Here is a 12,948-nt window from a genome sequence, read left to right as displayed (position 1 = left end):
AATTATCAATACCATTAATATGGATTTTATATGTGATATAATCTATTAAATACACACGTATATATTTTTAGACTGAATATGTATAAAATTATATACTGATGACATATTTTTCTATTGAATATGTTATATAATACATAATAGAGTATACAATGTATAACAGAATATACTAAAATAATACTGATAATAAATAAGGTTAATAAAATAATAACAAGGACTGGCTGAACTAAGAGAGCAAAGCTCTCAGTCATTAAAGGGTTGTAGGTGTAGTCATCTGTCTGCCATTTTGGGATCACCTTGTGGCTCATCAAGGGGGCGCTCATGATCATGGATCATATTTGGAGAAACACTGCTGTGGGGGTTATTTTAAACTAGATTAGGCTAAAAAAATAGTTAACAGAAAAGTAAAAACAGTCTAAATGTCAAAAATAAGGAATGGATCAAATAATGAATGGTGCATCTATCCCTAAACATGCCATGCAATTATTATGTCATGATGCCACTGAAAAATAATTAATGTCATTGAAAGATGATTACATTACTAAATGAAATAAGCAAGCTATACCACACAGTTATACAGATACATACACATACACATATACATCCATAATGAAGGGTTTCGAAGCACGCACACCAAAATAGTAATAGTGTTTATCTATGGGTGATGAGGTTATAAAAGAGTTTCTCCTCCTTTTTAACTTATTTACATTTTCTAAATAGTAAAGCATTGTTTTAATTTTACTTATTATTTTAACAAGAACATGTTCTTTAAAAACGGAAAAGATATGGATTTACTTACTGAAGGCTTTTCACTACTGTAGGTCAATCTGATCTTGCATGTTAGTGTTTGTCACACAAATAAGGCAAATGGTATAATAAAGTTGTCCCTTTCTCAGCCCAGGGGTGAGGAAGGGAGAGGGAAGGAGAGGAGCAAAGTGGTCCAGGAGGAGACGCTGGAGACTGGGAGCACCACATTGAGGGCCCCAGCCCAGGAAGCCTCCACGTGTTATCAAAGGCAGGCGGGGAAGGCCTTCATGTGCAGATCTGTGCCGAGAATGTCAAGGCACCCTGAAACCCAGAGAAGCCATTTACCATTTGATTCAGTCCTCGCCTCACTTTCAGGTAGAATTTGAAGAGGAGGCTGATGATGAGGGTTCGCCTATACTCCACCATGCCACCCTCAGCTGCTGGTGGGATATAGATCTCATCCAGGACCCATCTGCAGGCATCACTCAGCATTTGGTCATCCCATTGCCTAGAAGGAAAGAATGTTAATGTTTCATAGAAGAAGGCAAAGAGAGAATATCATATTTGGATGTACCATAATTTGTCTTGCAATTTCCCTGTTGCTGGATTTTAGTTTAATTTTAGTTTCTTTACTATTAAAAATAATCTGCAATTGAGCATCCTTGTAGGCAAAGACAGACACTAAACTGATGTGCAAGGAAAGATGGAGAGCAAGTTGTATCCACCTTTGAAGTCTAGACAAAATATCTTCAAGAGAGTTTGTTAGCTCTCTTTAGTATCTGATGCAGTGGTTCCCAAACTTTCCACATTAAGTCTTCCTATATTATTATTTTTCGTTTCCAGGATTGGGCATGTTGATTTACCTTAAATACCTGGGTTAAAAAAGCACTAAAGCCAAAGCTTCCAGAGATCTGGGACTTTGTTGATCTTGTCCACTGCTGTATCTCCAGCAACTATCCTCCAGCCTGGCATATACACGACGCTAGGTAAATATTTGGTAAATAAAAAATTATTGAAGATAGCAGTAAAATATTTCAGAAATCAATGTTTCTATATACATTTTTTGGAAGCATGAAGTTATTTTTGTATCTGAGAAAAAACTCACATTAAGTTCTAATTGTTAACAATGAGTGGATAGAAAGTATTATAGAAGCACTAGTTGGAAACATTTTTAAAAATTACTTTTCAAATGTTAGTGATAATGAGAGCGACAGGAGGGAGGCCATTTAACCTTTTAAACATTTCATCTTTTTCAAATGTGGCTTAAGGACATTTTCAGATGTCTTAGGACACAGTATTGGAGACTTACTATACAGGCTAATTAAAAGTGAAAATTTAAAGATAATATCTACTCAAACTAAGTAATTTGTGTATTAATCGCATTGCATAAACCTGTAATAAAAGAATCATTGTACCTTAAAAAGGGCAGCTTTTGGGTGGCTTGTACTTTATACTTTTCTTCAGTGCTTAAATTTCTAAATGATTGTATGTATTTTTATCACCAGAAAAAATTCCCCAAGTGCTAGTTTCATTAAAAAAAAATCTAAACTAGAAAGGCCTGAGTATCATGCCCCAGATGTACTATGACATACCTCCCAATGAGCTGCTTGCAGGTTTGGCTTGCAGAGACAGTGGTGGGGCCCACGCTTCCATAGAACATTTGAAGTTCCTTGATTGTGTTTGTGCCATCTTCAAACTTCACGCTCATCCCAGCATTGACGATGGCAAATGCGTTCTCCTGACGCTGAGCCATCCGGAGTCCAAACACAAAGTGCCACTGGAGATAGGAAAACACTCAGAACATTTAGTGCTTACTCCACAGTCTGCCATACAGCAACACCTTTGATGAGTGGATCTCTAGGCACTGTGACTGACTATAATCGACATATATGTCATATATGGGTACTGTCCGATGTGGCTTATATATATTAATACTTAGTCCTTACAACAAGTCTGCTCATTTCCAATTTATGATGAGGAAACTGAGATGTTAAGTAACTTGCACAAGGTCACACAGCAAGTGGCAGAACTGGGGTTCCAAGCCAAGCAGCCTGACTCCAGAGTCTACGCTTACTGGCTAAGCTTTATGCCTTTCAACTCTGAATGGTCACATGTGGCCTCAGGCAAGTGATGGAAAAAACTGGCTCCTACTTTTCTTTAAAGTGAGAAGGCTGGGTTAGATCAGATGGTGCCTTAGGGGCTGCTGAGTTGAATGAGGGGAAGATCAGCAGATAGGATGGCTCTTAGATGGAACTACCACAGCTTCAGTTTCATCTGTTTTAGTTTGCTGTTCTATGTAAATTTCATTAGAATAAAGAGTTGTATTGTTTAAAAAAAAAGAAAAAGCTTGAAAACCACTCGACAACTGGTCTCCCCAGTTCTTTCTAGGGGTAGGCCTGTCATTCTTGGTTGAATCTCATGACTAGAGTGGAACATTGGAGCCATGAATTGGGAAAGCCTCTGTGTGGCCAGCATCTTGGCGGGCATGGGGGAGATATTAAATCCTACCACCATGGACCTTGTCAAGGATAAAACATTTCTGTCATACAAAACACTGGTGACAGAGAAGTGTTTGAGACACGCTGATCATATTTACTCTGCTCTACTGATGAATGGAGACTTTCCTCTACATTCCTGTCGCCACTGCCCTCACCACCATCTCCTGATTTATTGCCGGAAGTGCTGCATCAGCCTCCTAGTTGGTCATTCAGTCTTTAGTCTCTCCCCGATCTGATTTATCCTTTAACTTTCTACTCCATTTATGTTCTTAAAATACCACTTTCATTTAATTTTTACTTTGCTTTAAAGCCTTCAGAGGCAGCCATCTGTTAGAACACATACAAACTCCTTGATGGAGCAGTGGATGTGTTTAGTAATGGAGCCCAGCTTCCCTTTCAATCGCACTCATGGGCTGCTCCAGCCCCATGCCCCACTCCCTGGCCTCCCAAACTGCCATCCCCAACCCCCAGGCTCTCCTCCCTTCTCTCCACTGATTCAAAGGCTACCATCTTCTATGCTTCACCCCCATCACCCTTCCTCCCCTTTCCTCCCTTTAGGGAAAGGCTCTTCCCCTCACCGAGCTACTCTGAGTGGCTTGCTGTCCACTCATTTCCTGTCTGAGGGTATTAGTTATTTCCTACTTCAAGCTCTTTCTGTTAGATTTACCGATCTGCAAGGACAGGACCCCTTCTGTGTCATAAACCCTTAGTGTCTTCTGGGTTTACCACACTGTGCCTGGGATATAGATTGGTAGGTGGTTAATAAGTAAATAATTTAATTTAAACTATTTGGTTAATAAGTGTTGATTGACTTGGAGGTAATTTTATGATAATGAACTTTCAGCCAGAAACTTGCTGTAGATGATGTTGACTGGATTTACTTAATCTTGGGTAAGATGTGTATTTACCTGAGACCGAAAATTCAAGTCACATGAAAGGTTCTCCTTTTGCAAGGCCAGTGGGCCCTTTAGGTAATATAATCTTACAGGACCACTGCCACTGTGCCCGTTAGGTAGACTGGCTTTGCAAAAGGAGAACCTTTCATGTGAGATAGAGCCTAGGATACTTTTAGGGGCCCAGGGAAACATCTTTCAAAATAAAAAAAAAAATGAATATAAGACACCGAATGCAGCTTGGATTTATATTGTTACAATCATTTTTATATATAGATATAGCTATATAGGCATAGAGTTTATACTTTATGGAGGAAGAGATTCAAAAAGGCAAAAGTGCCTAGGGCCCATAAAAGTCATAATGTGGCCCTGGTATGAAAGCAAATCAAATGGTCATTTGGAAATTTGCCCCTCTCTGTGTGGCAGCCCAGAAAATCTCCCTAGAGCATTGTCCTGGAAACCTGTCTGCAGGCTCATCGCACAGGTCAGCGGGGCTTCCCTTGGGCTGGGCAGTGAGTCAGGGAACCCTCACCTGAGTGGAGTAGGGAATATAAACAGATGACACAATCTCTTCTGATTTCAAGTCCGCCTCAGGTGATCTCTCAAGGAAAGGACCATTTAAAGGAATCTGCCATTGTCCTTCTGTTTGAGAAAATCACCCTTGGTTAGGATGTGCTTATCAATTTGGAGAATATGTTGCCAGTGACAGATGTGATGTGTGGTGGAAAGAGGGTGCAAGCTGGGATCCATGTCTGCTTCTAGCTCCAGCTAGACTTTGGCAAGTCATGGAAACTTTGGGGTTCTCAGCTTCAGAGTGGCAGGGTTGGTCAGATAAGCTGCAAAGTCATTTCTGGTTCTTATAGACCATTAAATGCTACTCATAAAATTTGGCCTCGAAGAGCTTTAAAGCTATTTGGAAACAACCTGGTACAATGTATACATTTCACAAATGAGAACACTGAGCTCTGGAGAGGTTGAGTGACCTTTGCAAAGTACCAGAGGTGGGACTGGTGGCAGAGATGGGATTCCCGATAGTCATGAGACATTTAGTGGGGATACATTCTGAGAAATGGTGTAGTTAGGTGATTTTGTTGTGTGAATATCATAGAATGTACTTACATAAACCTAGATGGTGTAGTGTACTGCCTACCATACCATCTAGGTTTGTGTAGCAATAGCTACAACTAGGCTACAGGGTGTAGCTATTGCTCCTAGGCTACAAACCTGCACAGCATGTTACTGTGGTGAATACTGTAGGCAATCACAACATAATGGTAAATATTTGTGTATTTAAACATATCTAAACACACAGAAAAAGTACTGCAAAAATATGGTGTTATTAATGTAATCTTATGGAACCACTGTCATGTATGTGGTCTGTTTTTGGCTAAAAAATTTTTATACATGATTGTGTGTGTGTGTGTGTCTGTGTGTATATACATATATGTGTGTGTGTGTATATATATATATATTTAAAACAGCTTACCATACTGTTTTTTGACCCATACTTTTAAAATGTAATTTTAATAAAGAAGATATCTTACATTAATAGCCCTATGAATAATATGCATTTATTTTTATTTCTTTAAGTTTAAATCATTTTCTTTCCACAAAGCTCATGGAGTCTTTGAATAAAGAGAGGAGGAATAAGTAATATGCCTCATAAACTTGATTTTGTTTAAAACAAAAAGTGCTATAGGAAAAATGGCCATCTTTATGAATCTCTGCAGTAAAATATGGCATAAACCTTTAAAGCCACAGAGATACTTCACATTAATTTTTCTTCACCTGCTTTGATACTGCAATTTAGATTGATCATAAATGTGGCCAAATATTTAAGAGAAATTGTCAGATGCAGTAAAGCATCTGACCTACTACACATAGAACAGCCAGAGAGCAGGATAATTGGTCACAGTTTCACTTTTAGGTTTGAGATAATGTAAACATAGCCTATGAATCTAAATTAGAAGTACTTGGGTCCCTAGTTAATGGTTTACAGCAGGAGCTATATAACTGATAGTGATGAGCACAGAAAAACAATGCTTAAAGCTAGGTCTCTTACCTTTAGATACCAGATTGATGGCAGCATTTCCTGCTGCTAAAATGGGGTTTAGGTCAGAAAAATTAGGCCGGCTTACCACATGTCCTCCTAAAGTCTAAATAAGAAAAAAGATGGCATTTTAAAAGCTATACTTAGTTATTAGACAAATACAGAATTATGTATACAGGGTTCTTGTGTAAGTTTTTAATTCTCTCTCTTTTTTTTTTTGCTTCATTGAAAGAGCTGGCAGAGTTTGGGGGCAGTTAAATAGATAGATAATATATTGTGCAAGATTCCCACTCCTGACTCCATCCAAACTGACTGCTGGAGAAAATATTCCTCTTCCATGTGCAATGAAGAGGAACATTTCTTTGAGAACTGACCCTAGTATGCATTTGTCTTTGTTTAGAAGCCTTCCTTGATAGGTATGTTTACTTATCAGGATAGACAAAAAGGGAAGTGAATGGGAATTTAGGGGCTGGTGCCAGCAGGTTAGGGAGAAGAAGGGGTATAGTGAAAGGGAAGAAAGTGTGCACCAATATGCAGTAGGTAGAGAGACTGGAGCCTGGGGAAACCTAAAGAACCAGAATAGGAGCATTGCATTCAAAATGCCTGTGGTGCTGCTAGGGAGTACAGGCCGCTTTGCTGCCCTAAGCCCCAGTAAAGGCTGCTTCATACACAGTCTCGAACAGTGGGCCTTTGAAAGACTTAAGGGGACAAGTTGATGTTGAGAGGAGCAATATGCTTCAGAAAAGGGACAGAAGATGCAGAAGGTGAAAACACATACTGGGTTTTGAGAATCAGCCGAAGGGCCAGAGGAAATCAGGAGACAGGAAGTATCTCCTGGCCCTATTAAATCCTGCTGAACTGCCCGTCATATGTGAAATGAGGAATGATTCAAACTAATCATTTTTAAGTCTTAAATAATAAGAAAGCTCCATAAAGCTAAACAACTGGCAGATATCCAAGAATGGGCATGTGGGATACACATGTTTAGAAATTCACCTTGGTACAAAGGCCTAAGAGGAGAACCAGCCATACAAGAGTATTTTGGAAATGCAGGCTTGTGTTTACTATACCTTGGATAAGACATGTTTCATGGAATTTTAGAGCTGGACATAGAGATAGTCTGTTTGGTTGAATAGAGACCTTAGAGATTGTCTATTTGGACCTTAGAGATAGTCTGTTTGATTGAATCTTAATTTTTGGTGTGACTTTTTTTATCTTAAATTTTGGTGTGATTTTTTCATCTATAGTTTTTACTTTTATTTAAAAATTTTAGATTGACAATAATTATATATATTTATGGGGTGCAATGTGCCATTATGATTTATGTATACATAACGGAACGATTAGATCAAGCTAATTAAAGTATCTATCACCTCGTGTATTCATCATTTCTTTGTGGTCAGAATATTTAAAATCTACTCTTGTAGCAATTTTGAAATATACATTATTACTAATTATAATCATCATGTTGGGCAACAGATCACTAAAGCTTATTTCTCCTGTCTAACTGAAATTCTGTGCCTCTTGACTGACATCTCCCCTTACACTGGGCCTTAATTTTTCAAATGAAGAAACAGCAGCTTATAGAGGTCAAGCAGCTTCTCCAGAATCTTGTGGCTCCAGCACCATAATTTTGCTGTACCATGTGTTACTCACTTTGCACACACACATACACACTCAACGTGATGCCTTCATCTTGGGCATATGCATGCTCATACTCATATTGTACAAACTTGTTCAACATTGACTTGACATTCCTCTTCAGAGGAATGTTTGTTAAACTGAACAGAACTGTATGACTGTCTATAACCGTGACTTATCTCATAGAACAACAGAACATACGGCCATATTCCTAATCTGGGCTCCTGCAAGTGTCCTCAGATGCTTCAGCAGAGCTCGATGGGTCTTAGTCTTCTCCTTCGGTTGCTCCGAAACGATAAAATGTAAGGCATCATTCAACTGGGCTAGGCTGTATCCCGCACCTATTGTCACCCCTGAAAAACGGTAGTGAGATGTCAGCTTAAAGGAACTGTAACCAGAAGGGGTTGCATGTAAATGGTCTTTTAAATATATCTCCTCTTTTCCTATTTACTTAGAATGACAAGACCCAAAGATAATTAAAGATATTTCTAGCAGCTTGCTTTATTCCCAAATATTTAGTACCAAATCCTTTTCCCCAGTCATGTATACAGTCATGTATGCCATACATTTTAGCACATATCAACCACAGATATCTGAAATTTATTACTTTCTTTATTTCCAATTTAGTTTTCCTGAATAAATTGATCCAATATGAAAATTCCTGCCATGGTCCTACAAGATATTTTAAAGATCATCAAGCCTAAGTGGGAGCTGACCTGCACAACGTGTGTGGCCCATCAGCCCGTCTTCCCCAGTCATCTCTTCCTATTGCTCTCTTATCAAAAAGATGACAATAATAGATACCTTCCTGTACCTTGGGTCAGAGTTTTGTTTGTGGGTGTGCTTACAGAGTACGATTTGAGTAGTGATGTCATCTACTCCACGTATTCTCAATGGGGGCAGTACTGTTGCCAGGCTGGAGTGCAGTGGGACGATCACAACTCACTGCAACCTTCAACTACCAGGCTTAAGCAATCCTCCTGGCGTAGCTGGGAGTATTGATGCAAGCCAGGCTTGGCTAATTTTTACATTTTTTTTGTAAAGACTGGGTCTCACTATGTTTCCCAGTCGGGTCTAAAACTCATAGGCACAAGTAATCCGCCTATCTGTCTCCCAAAGTGTTGGGATTACAGGCATAAGCCACCGTGCCCAGCCCAAAATCTCACTCTTCTTATATATAAAGCACCTATTTGTATTCAACACCCTTGACATAACTAACTCCGTGTTAGAAGAAGACTCCATTTTGTATTTCATAAGGCACTTTGCCAACAAGGATAAGATGTTTTGTTTAGTGAACAAATAAAAAAATAAAGACTACGTCCAACCAGATAAGGACATAAACAAGCACACTCTTCCACTATCTTGCCAGAACATTCTGTGACTATAAAAGATTTGGCTTTCAGTAGCTTGAAACGGCAGTTTTAACTGACATCAGCTTGCAGTCACCGTAAAAACTCAGCGTCTGCCCTGAAGGCACCTCAGACTTCCCTGCAAGATCAATGGGCTGCCCAGCCCAGAGAATGACTCCTTTTGCCTTCTTCCCTCCCTCTGCACTGGTTCATTAGCCCTTTCTTCCATCTTTTTCCTCTTGATGCTAAATGTTACTTCACTGTAGAATGTTTAACTTACAACATCTACATATAGACTAAGTGTATTATTTTGTATGGTTTGCAATATTGACTGTCTTGTGGAGTGGCTTGAGCCTGTGTGCCCACAGCTCTGACTACTGAGTGAACGGGAGGAACTGAGGAGAACTGCCTCCTTGGGAACTCCGTGTAGCTGGTGGCTTTTATGATTGAAATAGCACCAACAAAAGCATGACTCTGTGGAAAGACACAAACGTGCACGGACCTGGCTACCTGTAACCTAAGGACATGTACATAAACAGATACACAGTTTACCTGTGGTATTAAAATTTCAGGGAGGGAAGATTTGGGAAACAAAGCCTATCGCTCCTTACAGGGGTGACAATGAAGAAAAGGTTGAGAAACGCTGATCTAGTTGAACAGGCTCCACCTCCCCTGTCCTTCTGAAAATAACGAAACCTAAAATGACTAACTAAATACATTTATTTAAAACAACTTTAAAAATTACTAAAAATAACTATATACCCGCCCCCACCATCCTCCCAACCCTCTCCCATACCTGGCTGGCCTCCTCTTGCTCTGTCTCTTCCTATGAGTCTGTTAATACAGACTTTCCAATGGGTAAAAAAATGAACAAGCAGACTGACTGCAGCTTGGCAGGTCAGAGGGGATAGCATGACATTATCCACTTGATTTCTATTTTCTCATTGAGAGAGCCCTGTTTTATTGGAGTTTTAGCTCCTATAGCCTGTTCTCCATTTAAAGGTTTAGTGTGGGTAGCAGATGGTGGGATATGTTTTTCAGACAGCCTTATTCAGTGCATGGTGTGGAAGGAGTGAAGGGACCTAGGATTTAGTCCTGACTTGGCCCTATGTTAGCTGTGTGACGCTGGGGGAAGCTACCTAAGCCCTTTGGTTCTGTATCTTTGGTAGGATAATGGAAATACCAAGGCTGCTTGCTTTGTCCACGTCCCAGGGTTAGAGGATCAAGACATAAGAGATGTGAAACCACTTGGTAAGCTGTGAAAAGAGTGTAAAAATAAATAAGACTGTTGTTCACAGTTATATTTCAAATCTTGTGGTCCAGACTTTTTGTGTGTGAGTGTGTGAGTGAGTGTGTGTGGATGTGGGAATAGCTTTGACAAATTTGTGAATGAGGGAGTAATGTGTGGCGAGAACCTTTGCTACTGGCTAACAAATGTCTTCAATTTTCTTATTTGTTCAACCCCTCCACACCTGGCCGAGCTATGTGGCGTCTTCCCACCACTGTGGCTCCTATGACATATAGTACTCAGTGATGCAGCTGAATGGGTCAGTTTGGAAAAGATCATAGAGGACACAGAGTAGGTGCTGAATAAATAGCTTTGACTGAATAAATGAGGTCAGATATTCTATGAATTGCTCAAATTTGCCCAATGCATGTAATCCATTACCAACAGCCCACCAACACCAAAGATTACATCTTATTTGAAAAAGAAGGTGCTTACCATCATCTGTGGTGTTCACAAAATGTAGTTCTGGAAGCCCAAGTGGAGATATAAAAACTGGATGGAATTCATTTTTGAATTTAATGCTGGGTCCTGAAGGGAAAAGTATTTAAGGTAATTAGAAACGCTTGAAAAGGAAGACAATGGATGCCAATAGATGTCGTTTACTGATAAGCCAGAGGGCAAATTGTGACTTAAATGATTCATTTGCAAAAGAAGATCCAAAGCGTTATAAAGGACCATAAATATCATTATTAAAAATGAATTGCATTGATGAACAGTTTAAAAAGAAACACAAATATTTGGGCTACTTAGTATAGACTAAAGAACATGGGTAACAACCACCTACCCAATTCTGTGTTTCCCATGACAAGCGGGGCTTTGGGGAAATTGGCTTTCAGCTCCAGAAGGTCGTTCAGGGTCGCAGGGGTGATCCATGTGGTTCTCTCCCCTTGTTTGGATCTTCTGCCATTCTCTGCAGAGAAGCAAAGCCAATTTGTTTTCAAGTAAGGCTCTTGAATAACAAGCTGTGAGTGTATCTTCTGCTCTGGGCATCCAAGCAGGCTGCTGGTCATTTTAGCTTTCTGAAGAATCCCAACTTCTAGGGATCAGGAAAGGGTGGTCTGTTTGAAACTACCCAGACTAATAAGATCTGCATGGGTACCACTGAATAAGCATCATGACAGGTGTCTATTGATGACTGGATATAGAATAAACTCTGTCTGTGAAGTGAGCGTGTAAAGAGCAAGCAGCATGGTACCGTGAAAGTGGCTTAGTCAGGAGTTAAATCACAGGCTTCTGGTTCTGGTTCTACTCTAACAGTGACTCAGAGCGGGCTCATCTTTGGGGATTAGGGGGATTAAGTATTTATTTTTGTTTTTTTGTTTTTTGTTTTTTGTTTTTTTGTAGGACAAAACTGCTTATAGGCAAAATTAACCTTAAAAAAATCCTTTAATCTTTCACCAGGAATAGTGCAAATGGAATGTATATACATATGTGTGTTGTGTGTGTGTACACATATATACATGTATATACATATATATGTATACACACATATATACAAGTATACATATATACATGTATAAGTATATACATATGTGTATACATATACACACATACATATTTAGATATGAAGGTACTTCATAAAGTTTGTCGAGAAATGGAATTAAAAAATAAAAATAATAAACTTTATTTCTCAACATAATCTCCATCACAAGACACTTTTGTAAGTGATGATACCAACCATTTAGTCCATCCCTCAAGAACTGAGGTTCTTAGAAATAATCATGTTAATGCAATCTGTTTACATTATTAATTGAAGAAACATGGGTGCCTCTTACAGATTTTTTTTTTTTAAGATTAGGAAACATAAAGAAATCAGAAGGAGCCAAATCAACACTGTAAGGGGGGATATCTAATGACTTTCTTTCAAAACTCTCCCCACAATGTCCTTGTTTGATGAGAGGAAAGAGCAGGAACATTGCTGTGGTGTAGAAGGGCTCTCCGGGGAAGCTTTCCTGGGCATTTTCCTGCTAAAGCTTGACAAAAATCTCGTAGGAGGATGCCAAAACACCCTCCTAATGAGCAGATGTTAGCATTCTTTGGCCCTCCAGAAAGTCAACAAGCAAAATGCCTTGAGCATCCCAAAAAACTGTTGCCAGGACCTTTGCTCTTGACTGGTCCCCTTGTGCTTTGACTGGGCCACTTACACCTCTTGAGAGCCATTGCTTTGATCAGGTTTTGTCTTTGGGATCATACTGGTAAAGCCACATTTCATTTCCTGCTACAATTCTTTGAGGAACTGTTTCAGGATCTTGATCCCACTGGTTTAAAATTTCCATTGAAAGTTCTGCTCTTGTCTGCAGCTGATCTGGGCTTAACGGTTTTGGTACCCATTGAGTGGAAAGTTTGCTCAACTTTAATTTTTCTGTCAGGATTGCGTAAACTGGGCTATCTATGGTGTTGTCCATGTGAGATGGCTATGGTGTTGGCCATGCGAGGTGTCTATGGTGTTGGCTATTGTTTGTGCTGTTAGCTACCAGTCCTCTTC

General features: G+C 39.5%; 1 protein-coding gene across 1 annotated transcript in view; it reads right to left on the bottom strand.

Annotated features, from left to right (window-relative positions):
• LOC104670351 (aldehyde oxidase 4-like) overlaps window positions 1-12,948 on the bottom strand; it is a 71,478-nt gene that overhangs the window by 36,225 nt on the left and 22,305 nt on the right. The window contains 8 exon segments of the mRNA XM_010373554.2: window positions 1,090-1,252; window positions 2,337-2,521; window positions 4,668-4,777; window positions 6,198-6,291; window positions 8,028-8,179; window positions 10,899-10,991; window positions 11,248-11,355; window positions 11,358-11,373. Of these exon segments, the coding sequence (XP_010371856.2) occupies window positions 1,090-1,252; window positions 2,337-2,521; window positions 4,668-4,777; window positions 6,198-6,291; window positions 8,028-8,179; window positions 10,899-10,991; window positions 11,248-11,355; window positions 11,358-11,373 (921 nt within the window).

Source organism: Rhinopithecus roxellana, chromosome 14 (genome assembly GCF_007565055.1).
Source record: "Rhinopithecus roxellana isolate Shanxi Qingling chromosome 14, ASM756505v1, whole genome shotgun sequence".
Classification (NCBI taxonomy): Eukaryota; Metazoa; Chordata; class Mammalia; order Primates; family Cercopithecidae; genus Rhinopithecus; species Rhinopithecus roxellana.
The sequence above is the reverse complement of the archived record's forward strand: the minus strand, read 5'-3'. Positions and strand labels throughout refer to the sequence as shown.